This window comes from Abramis brama (assembly GCF_963993115.1).
Source record: "Abramis brama genome assembly, chromosome: 7".
In the NCBI taxonomy this organism is placed as follows: Eukaryota; Metazoa; Chordata; class Actinopteri; order Cypriniformes; family Leuciscidae; genus Abramis; species Abramis brama.
This window is the reverse complement of record NC_139969.1, coordinates 18,948,684-18,972,522: the sequence shown is the minus strand read 5'-3', so window position 1 is coordinate 18,972,522 and position 23,839 is coordinate 18,948,684. Positions and strand designations below refer to the sequence as shown.

The 23,839-nt window shown below is 37.3% G+C and overlaps 1 protein-coding gene across 2 annotated transcripts in view; it reads left to right on the top strand.

Annotated features, from left to right (window-relative positions):
* Positions 1 to 23,839, top strand: part of atp6v1h (ATPase H+ transporting V1 subunit H) — a 53,155-nt gene that overhangs the window by 15,353 nt on the left and 13,963 nt on the right. The window contains exons 7-13 of one of the 2 annotated variants that reach the window (XM_084120925.1): positions 1,120 to 1,173; positions 2,237 to 2,334; positions 3,596 to 3,788; positions 12,169 to 12,347; positions 12,435 to 12,560; positions 15,348 to 15,449; positions 18,700 to 18,813. In XM_084120925.1, coding sequence (XP_083977051.1) covers positions 1,120 to 1,173; positions 2,237 to 2,334; positions 3,596 to 3,788; positions 12,169 to 12,347; positions 12,435 to 12,560; positions 15,348 to 15,449; positions 18,700 to 18,813 — 866 coding nt within the window. The remainder of the gene's footprint in view (positions 1 to 1,119; positions 1,174 to 2,236; positions 2,335 to 3,595; positions 3,789 to 12,168; positions 12,348 to 12,434; positions 12,561 to 15,347; positions 15,450 to 18,699; positions 18,814 to 23,839) is intronic. The other variant, XM_084120926.1, reaches the window with a different exon arrangement.

Sequence of the window (23,839 nt, the reverse complement as noted above, 5' to 3'; positions counted from 1 at the left end):
GATGTAATTTCTGTTTTAATAAAAAGAAGTCTATGTATAATTATTTTTTATTTTTTTGAAAAATGAAAGAAATTAAAGCTATGCTTTTGGTTTAATCACTGAATACATACCTCTTTTTTCCCTACTGGCACTTTCAATATGTTTTTTTCAATTGCTTTTTATTAGAAAAACAATTTAATGGCTTTGAAATACATTTTCACACAGTGATAACACCTCAGCAGAGTGTATATCCTTGACATAACGTACTGCATTAGATGGCTTGATTTGATGCCAAAGTGAAAAGAATGAATGAATACATGACTGTTACGATTTGTATGAATTTGAAAAAAAAATCTGTATAAATTTTTTATGTTCTTAATAGTGAATGAATAGTATGATAGAATGAAATGCCTTTTAAAATGAATGAACTATTCTTTAATGCATTACCGATACTTTGTTCAAGGTATTAGTTGTAAAGTCAGTCATTCATACAAGTTGTTTTGTATTCATATAGTAAATGTTGGCTTTTAGTGAATGTATCTGCTTATATATCAAGTGATAAAGTCCAGCTTTCATATTAAGTTCCCCTACAAATCACAATAACGGTAATAGGACGTTGCGTTTTGCATGCGGTTTCATATTTTAGCCTGAGTTAATGAATGTGGAAAATCATAAATATAAGACCTCTCAAAGCACTTCATGTTTATTAGCATTCACAGTGCACTCCATAAATTTGGTTCATTGTAGCTAAGCTGCGAAAGCTGTGAATAAACGGTTTCAATGAATCGGGGATGTTGTCTATTCTAAGCCAAAAATGACTGTATATACCAGTTAAATTATGTCTTGTCTTGGTTTTCATTTTAGATGCCTGTGGTAAGTCTTTTCACCCAAATTGTGACTTGGCTCTTGTAACAGGCTTTAGCATTTCATTTTGCAATGCTGCTGAGATCGAAATGAATTTAGGGCCGCTCTCCCACAGAATTTTAGACGATTGCCTGTCACGAACAAGCCTTTTCACTCACGCAGGAGTCATCTATATTCCTGCCATCATTGTCCGAGCATAACCGCTCAAGTTCAAGCTCTCCAACAAGAGGCCCAAAATCACAGATTTTTTTTTTTTTCTATCTTTTTTTTTGGTAGAAACTACATGGTACAGGTGCTGAACCTGGAACAGGGACCATCTCCCCCACTGAAGTGAGTATGTCATGGGTGAAGGAGGTGGATGTGCAGCTGTGTGAACGAGCCTCCATTCCCTTTCAGAGGCTGGGATCTTCACCCCTCGCTTTTTCGAGAACAGCACATGCCGTTTCTTGTCTACTGCTTTTTTCTCCACTCATATCCACTATGAACCTTTTCACTTTTTCCTACAGCTGCACTTCTTTAACACACCTTTTTTTTCTGTCCATCCATAAGGGTTTTTTTTTTTTTTTTTTTTACAAAGATTCCTCTCTTCTTTTCTTCTTTCCTCTCTTGCCAGTGGTCACAATTCCAATATTTCAGCTGCTTTTGTTTATTTTCTTCTTTTTTTTTCCTGAGACACCACTAGAATTGATAGTTTGAAAGGACCAGAAGGCTTTTGTTTTGTACTATAGCAATCTTCCTCTTTCATTTCTTTTTGTGCTTTTTAGAGTTCATTAAAAAAAATAAAAAATCTTTTCATCATATGTCGCGAGTCAAAATCTGCTGGCGCAATGCAAGCGGGCACACATTTTAATTCAATTTCCTCTCATGGCACTTTAGATGTCTCCACTTTTCTATTCTACATGACCGGCCTCCCTGTCTCTTCTATTCTCTGGACCACTCTGCTTTTATGCATTGGGTGCTGATATACAGCATCATCTCCCCCAGTTAATGACTGAGTCTCTTCTCTCCTCTCAGCCACATCTCCTCTAACATCTTTCTATGATTCACTCACTCTGTCCAGGTTTCAAGGCTGCTGCTTTTTTCTCTGCTGCATTGTGGGATTGTCTCTTTGATCCAGCATGTTACCCAAAAGGCGGTTTTTAAAAGTCAGATTCGTACTGCACGTGCATAAGTGAATGCAAAATTGTGTAAATGCTGCTTGAGCAGCTAGTTTCACTGTGTTCCTTTGCTAGTAGCGGAAAAGGACGGGCTTGTTATTTCATGCATCCATTTTCCTGCTTCTCTGAACTGTTCTGTTCTTCGTGTTCTGATCGTGTTGTCCTTTTGTGTTTGTGTGCATGCTAATTTGTGCGTGTGTGTCGTGTATGTGTATTTTTCCTTCGGACCCACGCAGAGCTCCCAGTACGTTCAGTGTGTCGCTGGTTGCCTGCAGCTGATGCTGAGAGTGAATGAATACAGATTCGCCTGGGTGGAGGCTGACGGAGTGAACTGGTAATACTCAATTTCACACTAATATGTAGGTCTTGTTTTGTGTAATATTGCACATAGCAGACGATACATGTGAGATATTAAGCTCCCATAGTTATGGAACTCTGGTTATGGTTATCTAGAGGTATTTGAGGATTTTATAATCGTGATTTCTAGGCCTGGAGAAACCACAGAAATTAATTCTATTTACAAAAAAAATTTAAAATTAAAATAAATGTTAATATTATTATGTTTTATTTTAAACAAATACACTTCCATTTTGCAGTCAGAAAGATTTAGATCAAAAATACAGTAAAAACAGTAATTTGTGAAATATTTTTACAATTTAAAATACCTGTTTAATATTATATTATATTTTAAAATGTAATTGATTCCTGTTATAGCAAAGCTGAATATGTAGCAGCCATTACTCCAGTCTTCAGTGTCACATGATCCTTCAGTAATCATTCTAATATGCTGATTTGCTGCATTTATTATTAACATTTATAATTAATATGTTGCTATATTTTTATAAACATTTTTCAGGATTCTTTGATGAATAGAAAGTTCAAAAGAACAGCATTTATTTAAAATAAAACTATTTTTTAACTTTATAAATGTCTTTACTGTCTTTTTTAATCAATTTATTGCATCATTGCAAAATAAAAGTATTGGCCTCATACTTTTGAATGGTAGTATTTATTTAAATGTATTTATTTAATATGTTTTAGCATTTATTTATTTAAAATATTTCATTGGCTAGGAATTGCTCCGTTTGAGTGAAATCTGTAACCACTAGTTTTGTTTAACAAACAACTGGAAAGTTCATGGAAAAGTTATGTAAATTGATTGGTCAAAAGAAGGGCAAACCCTGTAATTTCTTTCTTTTTTTTTTATTTGTTTTGATGCTTACCGCACACAATTAACTATGTGCTCTACTCGTGCCGCTTTTTTGAAGAACAAATCGTGTTGAACAAGAAAGCATCTCTCAATGTCCTAGCAGGTTTTAGCCCTGTGATCATGAAGGTTATTTTGTTTGCTGACAGATAGAGTAAAAAAAAAAAAAAAAGGATAATGAGGCTTCTCTGAAGATAATTTTCTTTTTCTTGCCTCTCAAGTAAAATTTCTTTCATGTAATGGTCTCATTATGTGGTCTACCCACCCCCCACCACCATCATCAAACCATCAGGACCAACTTTGTGAAGAGCATCCTCTCAGCAGACCATTAGGGGTGAGATGCCCCACTGTTTACTAACTTCGACTGTTCTGTTTGTGCATCTTTCAGCATCACGGCAGTGCTGAGCAATAAGTGTGGCTTCCAGCTGCAGTATCAGATGATCTTCTGCGTGTGGCTCCTGGCATTCAGCCCTCAACTCTGTGAACAGCTACGGCGCTACAACGTGGTACCGGCGCTCTCCGACATCCTTCAAGAGTCTGTCAAAGAGAAGGTCACTCGCATAATCCTGGCTGCTTTCAGGGTATGTGTCATGAAAAGCGTCTGCTTTAAACTGAACTCGTTAGGAACCCAGTCTCCTTTCCTGACTTTGTGAATGCAACTGAATGCAGTAGTGGCAAATTTCCTTTTTAAAATCTGCCTTGTGGCTTTTTAAAAATAGCATTATGTGATTGTAGACCCTATTTAGTGGGGCTTTTATTTCAGCCCCCCTAAAAAGTCTGCGACTGACTCAGATGCATTAAACTAATAGACCATTTCACACTGAATCCTCTCAGACACGCATTCCTACTCCATTACTCATTTGTCTGCTCTCCATTACATTGAAATTGCAAAATAATGTGCAACTAAACATACCACTGTCCAAAAATCTGAGGCCACCAGCTAAAATGCATTTATTATGCATATTTCTAAATGTAATTTATACAATTTAATCATTTTTTAATAAATGATATTATTAAAAATTTCTATTTCTTTTTGTTTTCTTAGTATTTTGTTTTATTATACACACATTTGCTTATTTGATTAGAGACCTATAAATAGTCCAAAATATTTTTGATTAAGTTATGTTTCTTTCTTTCTAAATTGATCAAACTCCTTTATTTACAGGTTGAAATTTGATTATGAATTCCAGAATTTCAATGTGATTTTTTTCAACCCCGCTGAATATCTGCTAGTGAACAATGCTGTTTATTTGGGGAGGGGGAAAAGGCAATTAGAGCAAGATTTGCACCGAGACCTCTCGCAAAACGTGAGCCATTTCTCAGAGCCACAACGTTTCATTTTAAAGACACTTAAGAGAAAGACACTTAACCCCAATCATTTACTAAGCACTGTCGCTGTGGAAATAGAATACAAAGCATCTGCTGAATGAAAATAAGTAAAGGCACCATGTCAATGTATCTCTAAAAATGCTTAATGAAAGCTCATTAAGTCTAATGTAAAACATTTTTTTTTTGTTTTTTTTTTGTGACAAATAGTTAATGAAGCGGTACATGTGCTGAATCCATTTCAGATGGAAGGGTGTGTCTGTTTTGTCACTTTTTTCAGATCAGGGCATCGCTCAGCAGAAGGTGTCCTCTTCAAAGTCCATTAGCGGATCACTCACTCTTTTATTCTGAAAGGATTTAATTTACCCAGAGCTTTCATGGTGAATATACTAAGAACCCCATTATTACCTTATTAAGGTTGCAGATTGACAAAAGCGCTCATTTTAATCTCTTCCACACTCTCACGTCATTGCCCATTCAGTGACATTGCCCTTCCTGTTCATGTTGATTATTTGAATTAGGATATAGTGCTAGACCAAATGTAGTCCTAAGGCATTTTATCTTCCATCGGGCTTATTACTTTTCCTCTGCCGGCGCATATTTGTTTAATACATAGCCGAGGCACAAAAACAGGCTGCTTGTTACTCTTATTCTGCATTTCATTTTCCCACACATGGCGTTTCTTGGTGCAGGCTACATTTAATGTTCAAATTAACCCTGAAAGCTGGGCTCTGTTGGTATTAGAGTTGTGTAATGAATTCATTGTCCATGTCGCTGACAGTATTGAATTAGAGTGCAGCGCTTCATTCATCTCACCTGCTCAAGAGCTTATTAAGTTGTCCTGACCAGGCATTCTCTCTCTGTGCCTGTCTATGATTACATGGCTTCCATTTTGCAGCTATCAATGGATCTGCCTCTGCACATTTGCCATTATTTATGTTTCACATTAGTACACTCTTCACCACTGTTATATATAGGTCTAAAGCAATACTTTAAATACTCAAGATTGAGGATATTGGCCTGTAGTTTAGCATTTTTATTCTTATACAGCCAGCATTCTTTATCAATAGTATGTAATCAACTGCACAGCGATGTCTCTCTGTTCTCAGTATAGAGATTTGATTAAATAGGAATGTTGGGTACATCACTTGGTCTGAGTCAGTTCTCCACAAAAGAACAGATGCAATTAAATTAAATGAAAGACAACAAATATGACTGATTAATACAATAAAAATTAACATAATATACAGTGAGGAAAATAAGTATTTGAACACCCTGCTATTTTGCAAGTTCTCCCACTTAGAAATCATGGAGGGGTCTGAAATTGTCATCGTAGGTGCATGTCCACTGTGAGAGACATAATCTAAAAACAAAAATCCAGAAATCACAATGTATGATTTTTTAACTATTTATTTGTATGATACAGCTGCAAATAAGTATTTGAACACCTGAGAAAATCAATGTTAATTAATATTTGATACAGTAGCCTTTGTTTGCAATTACAGAGGTCAAACGTTTCCTGTAGTTTTTCACCAGGTTTGCACACACTGCAGGAGGGATTTTGGCCCACTCCTCCACACAGATCTTCTCTAGATCAGTCAGGTTTCTGGGCTGTCGCTGAGAAACATGGAGTTTGAGCTCCCTCCAAAGATTCTCTATTGGGTTTAGGTCTGGAGACTGGCTAGGCCACGCCAGAACCTTGATATGCTTCTTACAGAGCCACTCCTTGGTTATCCTGGCTGTGTGCTCCGGGTCATTGTCATGTTGGAAGACCCAGCCTCAACCCATCTTCAGTGCTCTAACTGAGGGAAGGAGGTTGTTCCCCAAAATCTCGCAATACATGGCCTCGGTCATCCTCTCCTTAATACAGTGCAGTCGCCCTGTCCCATGTGCAGAAAAACACCCCCAAAGCATGATGCTACCACCCCCATGCTTCACAGTAGGGATTGTGTTTTTGGGATGGTACTCATCATTCTTCTTCCTCCAAACACGTTTAGTGGAATTATGACCAAAAAGTTATATTTTGGTCTCATCTGACCACATGACTTTCTCCCATGACTCCTCTGGATCATCCAAATGGTCATGGGCAAACTTAAGACGGGCCTTGACATGTGCTGGTTTAAGCAGGAGAACCTTCCGTGTCATGCATGATTTCAAACCATGACGTCTTAGTGTATTACCAACAGTAACCTTGGAAACGGTGGTCCCAGCTCTTTTCAGGTCATTGACCAGCTCCTCCCGTGTAGTTCTGGGCTGATTTCTCACCTTTCTTAGGATCATTGAGACCCCACGAGGTGAGATCTTGCATGGAGCCCCAGTCCGAGGGAGACTGACAGTCATGTTTAGCTTCTTCCATTTTCTAATGATTGCTCCAACAGTGGACATTTTTTCACCAAGCTGCTTGGCAATTTCCCCGTAGCCCTTTCCAGCCTTGTGGAGGTGTACAATTTTGTCTCTAGTGTCTTTGGACAGCTCTTTGGTCTTGGCCATGTTAGTAGTTGGATTCTTACTGATTGTATGGGGTGGACAGGTGTCTTTATGCAGCTAACGACCTCAAACAGGTGCATCTAATTTAGGATAATAAATGGAGTGGAGGTGGACATTTTAAAGGCAGACTAACAGGTCTTTGAGGGTCAGAATTCTAGCTGATAGACAGGTGTTCAAATACTTATTTGCAGCTGTATCATACAAATAAATAGTTAAAAAATCATATATTGTGATTTCTGGATTTTTTTTTTTAGATTATGTCTCTCACAGTGGACATGCACCTACGATGACAATTTCAGACCCCTCCATGATTTCCAAGTGGGAGAACTTGCAAAATAGCAGGGTGTTCAAATACTTGTTTTCCTCACTGTAGTTATTTCCTTCTCTATTATCTATTCAAAGTGCATATAGTAAATTTACATTTATTCATTTAGCAGACGCTTTTATCCAAACCGACTTACAAATTAGGAAATGCAGCAAGCGATTCACCGTGAAGAGGCAAACAAAGTTTCAGACATTGCTTAGAGTAGCATATGCTACATTAGGGATTTTTTTTATAATGAGGTTAATTGCTCATGGTAGAGATGAGTTTTCAGCTGTCTTTTGAATGTTGTCAGGGATTCTGCATTCCGGATGAAGGCGGGTAGATCATTCCACCAGCAAGGAACAGTGAACGAAAATTTTTCCTTCATAGAATTTATCTGTCTGTCTGTCTGTCTACCTATCTGTCCACTGATCTCTCTATCGCCCTTTATCTATTTTTCACTCTCTCCATCTTTCTATATCTATTCTTATATAGCCAACATTCTGTACTGATGTTAAATTAACTGCACAGCTCCGTCTCTCTGTTCTCAGTATAGAGATGTGATTAAATAGGAATGATTTGGTAAATCACTTGGTCTGAGTCAGTTCTCCAAGAGAACACAAATATGACGGATGAATACAATATAAATGAGCATAATGTAGTAATTTCCTTCTCTGTTCATAATCTGTATAAAAAGTATATTTCCTTTATATCTCTCTATCTCTATTTCTATATCTATCCTGCCCTACAAAGGCAAAAGGCAGTAACTTAATTTTTGAAAATGAATTATTGATATTTTTGGGACATTCAAGTCCTCCTTTATCATGTAGATAAGTATCTTGAGCATGACCTGGCCAACGACGGTCCGTCTTCTCCAAACTTACATAGGCGGTATTTCAAGAGGGCAGCCCCGCTCGGAGCATTAATAGTGTCAAACGCTGTATATTGGCCTGAGGAATCATTTAAAATAACTCGTATGCGTCAACTCTTTAGGTCACAAAGTCCACGGTGTGGCTTTAACAGTAACTTACAAAAGCACAGGAGAAACCAAGGCAGAACACCGTAACATGAGTTACCTTTCTTTGCCTTTGTTTTGGACGCTCAAATTGAGTTAGAGTACTCTGCTATTGTTTAGAAGTTACTGTGCCGGCCTGGAGTTACGGTATTCTGCCTTTGTTTTACTGTCCATTTAAAGTTTGCTGCATTTAAATTACAGTATAGCTTGTGTACTGTCATACATCTGTCACTGAAGCACTTCTGACACATATGATACCTGACTAAAAGTGTAGGTAAAGCAAATAGTTTAGTGGTTGTTTTTACTAATAGCATTTAAGGATGGCCCATTGCTCTCGAAGAAAAATGATAGTTAAGATGGCTTTGAAATGCAGACATCAAGGTCAAGTAACACAAAAGATGCACTAGACAAACAAACTAGATAGATCACATTCTACTTTACTTAGCTAGCTAGCAGCCAAAATAGGCTAGTCAGCTATCAAATGAATAGGCTACCAAACTGCTCGATTTAACAAAGCAATTGTAAATCATCCAAAATAAATGCCACTAGATTGTATACAGGTGTTACTATAATGATTTTGTAAATGGTGATTAGTAACCAAATATTGATAATGTGGAAGTTACTGCCATTTGCCTTAGTGAGACTTATCGCTTTTTACAATGCAAAGGCAGAGTACAGAAACTTAATGAAGTGGTCAAAAGTCAAGTTTGAGCTCAAGATTTTAGATATAGATAAGATGTAGATAATTGTCATTACTAAAACATCTATTTGCCAGATTTCCTGTATTCTACCTATAATTAATTTGGCTGGACAACTAAAAATCTTTAAAGTCATTTTCCCATTTCCATAGTAGTGAGTTAAGGTATTTTGCCTTTGTAGAGCAGTATCTCTTTCTCTCTATCTCTCTGTCATTCTATCTAACATTCTATCTAGCTATCTGACATTCTATAGACTCTAGCACTGTTATGTCACTCTATCATTTTTTTAATTTCCTATCTGAATGTCTCTTTTTAACATGTTCATTTACTCTCATGCAAGCAAGCCGCACTGACTGCTCATTTATCAATGTCTTATTTCTATTGAATGGGAAAGCAGTGTTTAAGTATGCATAGATGCTGAATGCCAAAGAGGAAGGTGTAGGACAGCACTATGTTAACAATCCATCATCTTGTTAACTAGAGCTGTATGTTGGGCTGATCCGATTTCTGACCTGTTCACCGTAATTTATTATGTGTTGCCAAATGTCGTGGAAATTCTCTTAATACAAATATAGCCTACTAATCTGACACAACAAACAACATCATAATTGGCAATATGATATAATATAAAACAACAGCACCAATACAATACTACAGCATCTTTGGGATAATTCCTTTCCCGAAAATAACACGATATAATACTATGGTATATACACTCTCACCTCCCTTCTTAGATGCACACTGGTCTGACACAGGATCATTAATACTAACTCTGAGTATTACAGCCTCACCCCGAGTGCAGGTCTATGGTCTTCCAACACTATCACTGTCCCTGCTGTGGTCGCCTCTCAAGTAAAAGTCCCTGCCGACTCCCAAGTTGCTCTTTGCAGGAATAAAGTTTTATTCACGACTGGGAGCTCACTGGTCACAACAACCAAGAGAAAAATATATGTACATTTATACCTTGCAGTTGAGTACAAATCAGTGTGACTCAAGTCTTCTTCACTGTTAATTGGTTATACTGATCTGATGATTAGTTTGTAATGATCTAAGCTAATCATATGACTGTTCGTTCTACTGTGTTTCAACTGTGTACTTTTTGGGTAATCCTCGGCATCCTTAGTATGCACTTTTCTGAAACATTCCATGTTGAAATACCCTTTTGACCTCTTCTGAGGCCATTACATACATTTCCATCACAAAAACAAGTATAATATGGCCAGAAATTGTGTTACAAATGTATGAAGGTGACTTCCTCTTTTGGGACAGAGAATGGGTGCATGTCATGGGTGCATATGGAATAGGATCTGATAAAGGATTTGACTTACTGTAATATATAACTCCAACAGAACATTAGCATTTTTTTGTTCATCTTATTATAATTAGTCTTCCCTCAAAATGAGAATGGGTATAAAACCTTTGCCAAAGATGATAAATTGTTTATGCAGTTTGAACACATGTACGTTTGCAGCAAGACTGCCAAAATCAAGACCTTTCAAACTGCCTTACAGCAGTCTGCATTGAAATAAAACATTAGGCTGCTGCAAATTAAAACGCCAGCGCTGCTCATCACGTCTTTAATATGCATTACTGTTGTAATTCAATGCTGCAGATATCGCTCTATTAAGATTCTGCCACTGCTTCCTAATATGAACTCTTCCTTTGCAAGCTTACTTACTTCTCTTTTAAATCTTTGTTGTCTCTCATACATCTAACAGCATGACATCCTTCATGCTGGACAGCTGAGCGTTCACTGACTATAATTGTTCAATTTTGTCTTTATTGTACTATGATGTCACAATTCTGATTAAACGCTGCTGGAAAGCAGTGAGATGCCTAATAATTACTTGGTTTTTACTCCACTAGCTTCTAATTGAAGTATCTCAGTAACAGTGTTTCAGGTCCATTCAAAATGGCATATGGTTCTGTTTCATCAGTAATCAATACTTAACTTGTTTGAGAACTCTTCTTGGCTGCTTGAGAGGAAAGAAATTTATGAACCACCTTGAGTCTTTCATAAAATCTACAGCCCAACTTTATTAAGCCAGCAGACATGAAAGAAAAATATGATTCATGTATTCATTTCCTGGTTTTTTTTTTTTTTTCTTTTTTTTTTTTCTTAAGCATCCTTTTGTCCATTAACTGATGATATTTTCTTAGAGTGGCATTGTGAGTTGATTTGATATTTCACCCAATTTAATCTAAGCAATTTAACTTAATGACTACCGGTAGCATCTAAAAAATCAACAAAAGAAGAATGTATCAGTAATGCCAGAAAGGGCATGTTTTCAAGGCTTTTAGGTGAGTTTTCAAAGAGCAACACCTAATTTTAGTACAGCTAGGAGCAAAGGGTTTTAAAAAGGATGTCAGTGCTTATGTTAGCATTCACTGCTAAATGAACCATATCCATTAAGATTTTAATGAATTCTGAGAAATAAAAGCACTCTTATTGTAATCTGACAAGTTCATTTCCTCTTCAAGTCACATTGCTCAATGCTGAAGTTCTTTTTTTGGTTGTTCAAAGGGCCGTGTCAAACGGGTGCCGGTAAAACCTCACTGCGCACTGTTGATGCACAAAGCTTTTCTACCATTTTAAAAGTAGAAGAAACTTTTAAGGAAAAGGAAAAATCTTGCTGAGTGCATATTTAAAATTTGAAAACCTCACTTTCACTTTACAACAGTCTCTAATTAAAATTGTAATTCAAATTATAATTTATTCCAATGCTGTGCATTATTTCTCCTTCTGGGAAATAGTCTTGAATTTACTAAATCATTTGACTGAAGAAGCCAAGGACAGATCTTTGGTCAGATTTCTTTAAGATCCAACCATTCAATCAATGCTTGTCTGAAATTCTTCAAGTTCATCTTTTGTTTTGATTTTTAATGTCGTCTTTATTACTACAGACCATGGTAACGGTATAATTGAAGTAGTCACAAATATCTATTTTTGAATAATTGCACTCATTACAAGGTGAATTTGTAATTAAATATTTAAATATGATTGATTTTGTTCTAGAGATCTGAATAAATGGTGCTTAAATTATTTTCAGTATTCTTAGTACTTAACTATCCACTTAATTATATTCTACAATAACGGCATTAACATGATTGATGGTTGTTCGTTGCTGTAGAACCTGTTGGAGAAGTCAGCTGAGAGAGAGACCCGTCAGGAATACGCTCTTGCCATGATCCAGTGCAAAGTGCTGAAACAGCTGGAGAACCTGGACCAGCAGAAATATGATGATGAGGACATCACTGAAGACATCAAGTTCCTCCTGGAAAAATTGGGAGAGAGCGTTCAGGATCTCAGGTAAAGCCCTCATGCTCTCTCAGTATGTTTTAAACCCGTTTCTTTTACCTCACATGTTGATAGTGCTTACCATTCTTCCTCCTGCAGTTCTTTTGATGAGTACAGCTCTGAGCTGAAGTCTGGACGTCTGGAGTGGAGTCCAGTGCACAAGTCGGAGAAGTTCTGGAGGGAAAACGCTGTTCGCTTGAACGAGAAGAACTACGAGCTGCTGAAGTAAGAAGCACCTGTTGTTTTGTACTAGGGCTGGGCAGTGGGTTGATGCATGACATGCATCAGTAGATATTGATGCTCTTCACATTCAAAATGTAACATTATTCTCAAATGTGAAAATCTGGAATCTGAGGGTGCAAAAAATCAAAACATTGAGGAAATCGCCTTTAAAGTTATTTCTGTTCGTGATATTGCTGCATTTACTCACAAAAATATTTTTGTATATATTTACGGTAGGAAATTTACAAAATATCTTCATGGAACATGATCTTTACTTAATATCCTATTGATTTTTGGCATAAAAGAAAAATCTATATATTTGACCCATACTATGTGTTGTTATACCCGTGCGACTTGTTACTGGTTTTGTGGTCCAGGGTCACAAATGTGCTATTAGTAAGAAAGAGAAAGAGAAAGAGATGATCGGTTCACTTGCTCTCCATTCTACACCACATCATAGACTGTAGAACCACATTTATTGTTTGAATTCTGTAATAAAATGACAATTTGAAGGCTGAGATTTTTTTCAAAACTGTCAAAGCCCCAAAAAAGTTGACTTTATTTTTGTGTGGCTTTTTCCTAACAGCCTTCAATCAAATTCATTAAGTTAATTAACAGGTGTGCAAAGATTGTGAACAAGTAACCAATCATAATTTACAGTTAGTGATTCGTTTTATAATATTTGTTTTTAACATTCTTTTAAGTGTTATTACTGGCTGTGGTGCAAGTTGCAGGTGACAATATATTTTTGTCTTGTCATCATGTAAAACAACTTGGCAACCTTGAAACAAAACACATTTACTTGAGAAGAACAAAATTGTCTAAGGTAATAAGACTTGTTTTCAAAACTATATATTGACTTACAAAGCATAAATCTCACAAAATTGTGTTGATTTATGGTTTAAGATAAAAACAAAAATCCATTTGATTAACAAACCCAAAGAAAACATAATTTAAGATACAGTGGCCCCGATATGATTTCTCTATTCACCTCTCTGTTCCCCCGATTATTTCCCAGAAGGCCAAAAAAAAAAAGGAAGAAAAAAAAAACAATAATTAAGAATATTGTAATGTGAATGTGGCTGTTTTAAAACATACATGCTGTGTGAATTAATACTACATTCACATGTGAATAGTCAAAATGAGTGGTTTCAGTTCTCTCAGCTTTTATAATAAAAGATGTTAGCGGGGGTCAAGTGTTCGGAGAGGGACTGAAATGATTTTTGCCGTATCGAGCAAATGGTTAAAGGACTGTTTTGAACATACAGTGCTGTTTTCACACAAGTTGTTTTTACTGTCTGAATCACAGGTGTGTGTGTGTGTTCCTCTCCTCTCTTTGGTGAAGGGTACACTAGTTGAAACCAGAGCCGAGTATCGGCATTTGAAACTCTGATTTTCATTGTCTCTCAGTAGTTTAATCATGTGTCAGCTCGACCCTTTTGACAACTCCGTTTAAATCCTAATCTACTCATCTCATTCCTCTCATCACCAGCCTCTCCGCAATCAGCTCAAAGGCTCCATTTCAGCCATCAGCAATTTGTGTTTTACTTCAGTTTGTTTCTCTTTTTTCCCCTCCATCTCTTGCTTAGTGTGCAGATGATTGGTAGTGCTTGAAACCTCTCTCCATTCTGCATGACTGTTATAATGTCATGCTTTCATGCAGTACAGGTCTCTGTCTCATGCTTGATCTATTGTTTGTGAGCAGAAATAGATTGAAATTAAGCTTAAACCTCTTGCTTGCTGCAAAATAAATCATTTTCTTAAGCAACATTTTTGTTGAAAAAATGTTAAACGAAACATTTACTTACGCACAAATTTGTTTATTAAGACGTGTTTTCGAAAATATACTGTAAATTTGGTAATTTACCCCAATAAAACTTTGAGATGCATTCAAGATGCAATGGCCACAAAAAGTATTTGGTTGCTTAACAAAGTATAAATATCATCGATTTGCATATACAGTATATATAAACTAAGTGAAATTTATTTTAATAAAATCTAATGCAAAAAAAAAACTTTTGGCTTAGAAAAGTGAGGTTAGTTGGTTTGAGAATTTGGTTTGATATTATGTTTTGTAATGCAATGAAATGTAGTTATTATTACATTATTGATCAAAAGTGACAGTAAAGACATTTATAATGTTAGACATTTTTTTTATTTAAAATGAATGCTGTTGTTTTAAAACTTTCTATTCATCAAAGAATCCTGAAAAAAAACATGTATCATGGTTTACACTAAACTATTAAGCAGCACAACTGTTTTCCAAATTGATAATAAAAAGAAATGTTTCTTGAACAGCAAATCAGCGTATTGGAATGATATCTGAAGGATCATATGACATTGAAGACTGAAGTAATGATGCAAAAAATTCAGGTTTGCATTTGCAGGAATAAATGACATTTTAAAATATATTAAAAAAAGAAAACACAAACTTTTGAACTGTAGTGTAAGTGCGTAAGTAAGTTTTGGGCCCACTGTATATTTTCTGAGAACACAACATTTTTCTTCTCTATTAAATGTATCTTTTTGATTTCTAAATATTTTTACTGGAAAAGAAGACAAAAATACTGTTTAAGAAAACATTTTTTTCCAGTGTTACATGTTTCCCCATTTTAGCATCTTACTGAACTAACAGAAGCTAATATTTTCCTGGACTGAGGTAGACACCACATCTCCCGCTGTACAGTACCCTGGGATATATTTGCTCAGCGTGGATTTAATATTGCCCTGGAGGTGTTACTGATTGCTTTTGGGGACCTGAAATGATTGTGTGTTTGTGCTTCCTGCCAGGATACTGACCAGGTTGTTGGAAGTGTCTGATGACCCTCAGGTTATTGCTGTTGCAGCTCACGATGTGGGGGAATACGTGAGACATTACCCTCGTGGCAAGAGGTGAGTGAGTATCCTTCATCCTTCATCCTTCATCTGTAAATTACCATCTCTCTGACTCTGCAGCTGTGCATTTTTTTTTTTACTATTTCTCAATACCCAAATATTCTGTCGCTTTTTATGATTATAGGGCTCAGATTCGCCCAGGTTAGAGTTATTACCGTCTGTTCCGCCCGCTTGCCTGCAATGATATCAGTGTCAATTTAAACTTGCATCACTTCAAAGAGAGCAGCATACTAACTCTTCCAGGCAAACCTATTGCAAGATGTTGCCCAAGCTTTGCCATATTGTCGGCACGTAGCATTCATGATCCGCCAATCAATTTTAGACCTAAGAAGATTGCATATAGTTTCCCTCTAAAAGTAGAGTGATCCGCCACTTGTTTCCAACTCTGCTGCGAGTGGCTAATACCTTCTCTAATCCAGACTCTCCTCCCCCTGAGGTCGGCCACTCAGAACACACACTCTCACTTTCCTCTTTAGAACGCCCCCACCGTTCAAAGAAACCACAGTGAATCTATAGGGACTCGTTGGTCTGAATTAGCCTTGGTTCTAACCCTGTAATTAGACCACTCTAGAACAAATTAGCTTCTGCAGGCCAAAAGAATTGCAGTCATTTGCGATAAGTGCCAAGTTATTGCCTTTCCATCTTTTGTTCTCCAAGCAGTGATTTTGTTTTAACTGTGGCTAAATGTGAGATGAAAATATAGATCTTATGTAGCCCCGCCCCTTTTCAGCACTGCGCTCGTTGTGTTATTGTGTATTTCCACAACATGAAGGTTAGATCTTACGGATTTATGAATGAACCGCTCGTTTTAAAATCTTCCTGGTCTAGTGACATTTGTTATGACATATGCTTTAAACATTGCAGTGCTCATGATAACGTTCGTTAACTCTACAATAAGTAAATCCAAAATCCAAATCCACAAGTCAAGTCAAGTCACATTTGTTTATATAGCGCTATTTACAATACAGATTGTTTCAAAGCAGCTTTACAGAGATAATAGGAAAATAATGCAAAAAAGTTTGTTTCCAGAAGAAAATAGCATTTCAGTGATGTTTCATTTTTGTTTTAAAAAAGTTTTTTTTAATTTATATATATATATATATATATATATATATATATATATATATATATATAGCCGCTCTGGAGTAAACCGTGATGTCATCGTCTAGCTCAGTTCAGTTCTTGTATAATAGTGTCAATGCAGGCAGATCAATATTATTGGTGAATATTAAATTAAACGTTAAATTTATTGTCCCCAACTAAGCAAGCCAATGGCAACAAAGGTGGAAAAAGGCGACAGTGGCAAGGAACCAAAACTCCATCAGGTGTCAGAATGGAGAAAAAAACCTTGGGAGAACCCAGGCTCAGTTGGGGGACCAGTTCTCCTCTGGCCAACGAGCGAACAGTGTATGATTATGATTCAGGCAGCATTATAGGTCAGAAGTCAGATTGGTTTGGAACAATCAGTAAATTATCCAGTTCCCTCTGGTTGATGATCGGAGTCATGCTGGTATGGAGACGGGTTGGTTGAGGATCAGTGTCGATGGCTGTCGTGTCGATGAGGCCTTCGATGAGAGTCTAGTTGACACAATCTCTGCTGACACTTCAGGGTTTCGTTGTGGTCGTGTCCAGGTGCAGGTCCTACATCTGATCTGGATACGGCCCGTATCCGGCTGACTACATCATGTGTTGTGGTCGTATCTAGGCACAGGTCATTTAACTGATTTGAATCATAGGAATGTATAATTATCTATGTGTATGCCAGGTTAAAGAGATGTGTTTTTAGTCTAGATTTAAACTGACAAAGTGTGATTTTAGATTTAGAAACTTCACCAGTTAAATAATCTTCGACATCGATGCCATAGAAATATACAGGGTTACTGCAAAAACGGAAGTTCATAGACAAAATTCTAAAGATGGCTGCGCGCTTGTTTCTCTGGCTCATAAGGTCTATAGAATAAATGAATATTCCTGATTTAAAAAAATAAAACTTGTAAGCTAGCTCTACATATAATTGTTTCAATCAGACCCATTGCCACCAGTGTATAAAATCAAGCACCTAGCCATCCAGTCTGCATTTACAAACATTTGTGGGGAAAAATGTGTCATTCTGCAGAGCTCAGTGAATTCAAGCGTGGTACTGTGGTAGGATGCCACCTTTGCAATAAGTCAATTTGTGAAATTTCATCCCATGTAGATATTCCACTGTCAACTGTAAGTGTTATAATTGGAAAGCGGAAGCATTTAGGAACAGCAGGGACATGCAAACCGAAGCATTGAGAACTTTGTAAGTGTACAGACAGTTTAATAAGAAGATACTTTATAAAGACAGTACATTACGCGTTTACAGACAGGCGTCATCTTGGAAAACAGTCTCGACTAGTCGAGTCACGAACGCCGTGCTAAGTTAGATTTCACTATGCGTAATTCCTATCGACCAGCTCACTTAGCACGGCGTTCGTGACTCGATTAGTCGAGACTGTTTTCCAAGATGACGCCTGTCTGTAAACGCGTAATGTACTGTCTTTATAAAGTATCTTCTTATTAAACTGTCTGTACACTTACAAAGTTCTCAATGCTTCGGTTTGCATGTAGGGACCTTCATTATGCTACCGTGTTAGTGTGAGGCTATTTTGAGCCTTGTTAGTGGTATTAACTAGCGATTTACTTTTACTTACTCTGTGCCCCATATACTAGTGTTATGAGCTAATCTGTTTTTAAAGATAAAACTCTATACATTCGATTTTCATGAAAACGCATCGCAGGGAACGATCGACTCGGTAACCATGTGTTAATTACCCCTAGGTTCATTTTTCACTGGATTTGTCCTTTAAGGAAAACAGAAAAAAGAGGGGGGAAAAAGAGCAAACAATAGAACAGGGGGTATACATTATGTTTTGGGGCAAGTAGTTATTGATTGTTTACATTACAGTACTCAATCAATTTCTTCCAGTATTTTAAAAAATATAAATAAATTATATTTTAAAGTATTATTTTATTAGAAAACCATTATTTTAAATTGTAACAATATTTCACAATATATTTTTTTCTGATTATTTCTAATATAAATGCAACCTTGATGAGCATAAGAGACTTTTTTCATATATATATATATATATATATATATATAGCTGTTGTTCTTTGTTATTCCCATAGTTAAATTGAAATGTAAGAGGCCCTGTGTTATTACCCAGCTTGCAGAACATAATAATCAGGAACTGCTTATCTCTGCTTCTCTGTCCTTTAGGGTGATCGAACAGCTGGGTGGTAAACAACTAGTGATGAACCACATGCATCATGAAGACCAGCTCGTCCGCTATAATGCCCTGCTGGCCGTCCAGAAGCTCATGGTGCATAACTGGTACGTTTAACTTCAAATGCATTAATGAATCCAAAATCTATGTTCAGCATTTGCTTTGCTTTCCAGTGAACTCGTACAAACAACTTGATTTATTTATTACTATTTTTTTATTATTAATATTACAACTATTATTTATTTATTTATTTATTTATTTATTTACAGGACATTTACACACACAGTTTTAATCTTTTTAACCTAATATCTTTAAAAAAAAATGTGTACAATCACTTTTTTTTTTGGTACGCAATTCTGGTATTTATTCTTAAAGCAAAATAGGCATGTTGTTTGTGCCTGACGCACCATTGTCCTCAATATTGACCTGGAAATGAGCTTTCTTTTTGTCACGTAGAAGTAGTTTTCTCACTTCAGCACTACATAATGTAGTGAATTATTCAGTGGACCATTGTGTCTTTTCAGCGTTAGTTAAGCTTTGATTAAAACCCAGGGCACAAAATAACTGGGGAAAAAAACGTTTAACTTCTCCATGCATGTTCGACGTGTTTGTGAGAGCAGCGAACTGTTTAATTAAGCCGGTGAAGCGCTCAGGTTCAGGTATACAACCTAACACAAGTATCTTATTATTTTGTCTGCATTCATCCTTATGAGCTTCAGATTACTCTTTCAGCAGGGATGATAAAAACCTCAAAGGCCCCAGAATATAGCATGTGTGTTTGAAACACAATAGATGTGTACTGGAGTGGTGTCACAGAGTAATTGTTCACTGTCAGCGTTTCATTACAGTGGCTTTAAATCAGCCTTCAAATTTAAAATTTAGTGTCAAATTGAGCAGAATACAAGTCGCCTTAGTGGTATAGATCAATTCTGCATAGAGAGAATGCAGTAACACGCTCCATAAAGTATCTCCGAATAATTCATCTTTTTCTTCGGCCACACTGCAGGAGAAATAAATTTATGGAGGCAGATGCTCCGGGAAATATGTATACGGAACCCAGTATAACATTGATATATAACATACATATAGAAATCTCTTTCATTTTCTTGCTTGGAAACAGTTCCATCTGCAAAGTCTGACTCAGTGTATCGTGGCAATTATTAGACATTAGCTAAATGACTCGCATGTAATTTTCAGGATTAATTGTGCATAATTTTGCAGCGGTTTGACGTAAAGCTTAGCATGTCAATGGCAAAAAAGAAGAAAAGAACCAAGCAGAGCAGTGAGTTTTGATTGTTCTCGTGAACAATGTAATGGTTGCATCTTGGTTCAAGTCTCTCAAATACGAACCGAGAGTTAAGGGAACTATTTAAAAATGGCACTTGGGCTGAAGAGACAGAGAGTGCATGTGTTATTTGAAGATCTGAAGGGAGGTGAAGGCAAACTCTTATTTGTGTTCTTAATTGGAGGAGGAAATTACAGGGGATGTAATAGCCGGATGATTGAGTTAAGATTCGGTGAACATGGTTTTCAAGGTGCTGTTAAGAAGAGCCATACAAGAATGGCCTTTCACGGCCTCTTCTTAAAAGCCATCTTTGCAATCCAGTTGCATCCATGAATGCCATTTTCATTTGCTGCAATCTTCTCGAGTGGTATATACAAGAGGTATGTCTTCTCTCATCTATCATAGTTTTGATATGATGTTCTCGTAGAGGAACATCTCGTTTCCATGGCATTGATTGCGTCACACATTGTCTTCATGGTTTCCAGTATAAAAGTACTTACAGGTTTTTTAAGTTGTTGTTTTTGGTGAAGAGCCTTATTTTTACTCAGAGTTGGATACAGAAAATAACTAAAATAAGAAGCTGCCTTGTGTGTACAGTTTATTTTTCCCTTGAGTTGTGGTGCTGTCGCTTTTTCCCATTCTCACCCCAAAGAGACTGTTTGGTGTCATGGCAACAGCAGTAGGAGAAGATGTTTGAGTTGGCACAGTTCCTGCTGACCAACTTCGCACGCTGTTAGCTTATTGTATCTGTACCATCTGGGTTAACCCCTGGAGGTGTGCTGCTGTGTGTGTGTAGAAATTCAGCCAGTGGCTCCACAGTCTTGAGATGATGGTGACAGTGTTTAATCTTTTTTTTCATGTTTGTTTTGTGGAAGCCCTTACTCACTTAAGGACTTCATCCACTTTCTGATGCAGCTGCGTGTGAAATCTCTGATGTGCTTCACTGTTATAAAACCTAATTTGATTCGGAAATGAAGTCATGATAGGAATCTGAAAGAATATTAAGCTATTGTCAACTGCAAAACAAGACCAAAGATAATCAAAATTTTGCTATGTTATGTACGTCACAATTGAAGGAAAGAAATAATTCATACAGTAAACGGGGGAAAATGTAAAGGAAAATTGCATAGAAATCCAAAGAAATATATATTGAAGTAGGGATGAAACGATTACCGGTTTCATGAAAAAAACACGATAAAATGTCCTGACGGTTAGGATTATCGTTTTAAAATTTAATTATCATTGATTATAGCGTGCTTTTTAAAACTCGTGGTAAATCCTGTTCACCCAGTTGTTTTTCCCCCAAAAGGGGGAAACACAAATCTGCAGTCACTTTCGTGACCGCCACCCACTGTTGTATAGGGAACACAGGGCAAGTTAACTTTGACCTCAATACCCAAACTAAGTTGGGTAAATAATTGAACACAAAATATTTTTCGAGTTGAAATATTTTATTATCTACTTGTAATTAACGTGAAATTAAAAGAAAAGTTTGCAGCAAGTTGCTTTAAGCCAATAAGAACGAACAAGACAAACGAACAAGACGAACCAACTGTTATAATGTATGTTCGTTGTACACTTATTACACAGATTTTTTTACCACAGAAATAATTACGGGGACATGAAATATTGAATTGAGATTAATATTTTAAAATCTTAGCTGTTTATAAATCCATTTTGTACAGTGTACAAAACAATTTTCCAGACAAGATGATCACAATAATAATTTTATAGTAGTATTAATTAGGGCTGTCACTTTACGTTCGAAAATCGATTGCACAATCGATCGGACCAACCAACGCAAGTTTCGAAAACGAAAATAGGGAATCGATTTTAACGGTCTTTTCTCTGAGCGCGTCCAGCTCATCACTATACGCCCGCAGCGAATGCATGTCACACAGCAACTGCAGGCTCTGACAAACACGCATAACAGCAAATTATACTTCTGCATAATGTGTCTCTTTTTACAACAAAACTGTGAATTCTGCCGGTATTCAGACAGTCTCATGCATACAGATACAGATTCGGGCTACAGTCTACAATCGCCTATGCAGGTGAAATTTGTTTGACATTTCTAATCATAAACACAGCCATGTTGAAGCCTGCAGTAATGTTTTTCATTGATGTTATGGCAGTCCACTCTGCTTATTGTTTTTCGAGAATGTTGCACTCCTGTTTGTCATTGTGCACGAAACTTCACGCCAATAAATCATCAGGAATATTTGCTCACTTGTGCGCGTCTCAAGCGTCCTCTTTACATTCGTCCTAATGCCTGTTAGTTGTCCGTGGATTTGCCCATATTTGGCGTTTAATATGGAAACGTCTTTAGACATGGAAAATCGATTTTACAATCGATTCAGTGAACACTTATGTCTCAAAAATCGAACAGGATTTTTCCACAAAAGTGACAGCCCTAGTATTAATACTAAAGTTCATTTTCAATACAATCCAAAACAGACGCAAGTTGCATTTGAATAAAATGAGAGCGAGCGTCTGCGATGATGCAAGAGACTGTTATGATAGGATAGTAAAGAGTGGACAGGAAGCGAGGCAGTAGAGAGAGAGGGGGATGGGATCTGGAAAGGTCTGCAACCCGAGACTCGAACTCGGGTCGCCCAAAGCACAACAGCGCTACACGTCGGCACATTGCCCACAAAGCTGTTGACGCTGTGCTCTGACCATTTTATTTTTGTAAAATAGTTTAGCAACTTAAAAGGTACATGACATTTCTCACTACCAAAGTAATAAGGGCACTGTTCTTGAAGGAGATAAACTTACAGTTTAGCTATTAGTAGAGACGCTGCTGCCAAACACTTTTGGGAGCACTCGGGTAATTCACACATGCACACCCCTCTCCTCTCCTCTCTCTCTCTCTCTCTCTCTCTTTCTCTCTCTTTCTCTTTCTCTTTCTCTCTCTCTTTCTCTCTCTCTCTCTCTCTCTCTCTCTCTCTCTCTCTCTCTCTCTCTCTCTCTCTCTCACTTCCGGTGCATGCTGGGAGCGTTTGGGGTAGTGGTGAGGGGTTTACGGAGAGGTGTTTGATAGTTTTTTTTTTTTTTTTTTTTTTTGTTTTTTTCTCATTTCTTTTTAAATCTAAAATGGGATTTGAGACATAATATTTTTGTAGAGTTGAATTTGGAAATTAAAACCGTATTGGTGGTGTTCGCCGAGGCGCCGGTATGGCGTCGTTGCTGGCGGGTGGAGAATCACCTGTTTCGCGGCGTCACGGAGTCAGATGTGTACCTGCGCAGGGTGTGTCTGTGGAGGATGTGTTGCTGGCGGTCGGAGAGGAGGTTGGATATGACAACATTTCTTCGGCCTCCAGGATGAATAAAGCGGTGGTGGTTTTTGTTAAAGAGGAGAAGCTAGTGAACCGCCTGATAGCCAACGGGATTGTGGTAGGTGGCGATTTTGTTATTGTTTCACCGCTTGTTACAGCAACAACAAAAGTCTATGGGCCCTATTTTAACGATCTGAAACGCAAGTGTCAAAGCGCAAGTAACTTTGTGGGCGGGTCTCGGCGCTGTTGCTATTTTCCCGGCGGGAAAAATGGCTCTTGCACCCGGCGCAAATCTAAAAGGGGTTGGTCTGAAGTAGCTTCATTATTCATAGGTGTGGTTTGGGCGTAACGTGAAATAAACCAATCAGAGCGTCATCTCACATTCCCTTTAAGAGCAGACGCGCTTTTTCCTTGGCGTATTGCTATTATAACGGCGGATTTGCCAGGTGCGCGCCAGGAGCGGTTCACAGCCGAGGAGAGCAACGCTCTCGTCACAGCCGTAAAAGAGAGAGAAGTGACATTGGGGATGGAGAAACACACCCAAATTAAACAGGCATATAATAATGTGGG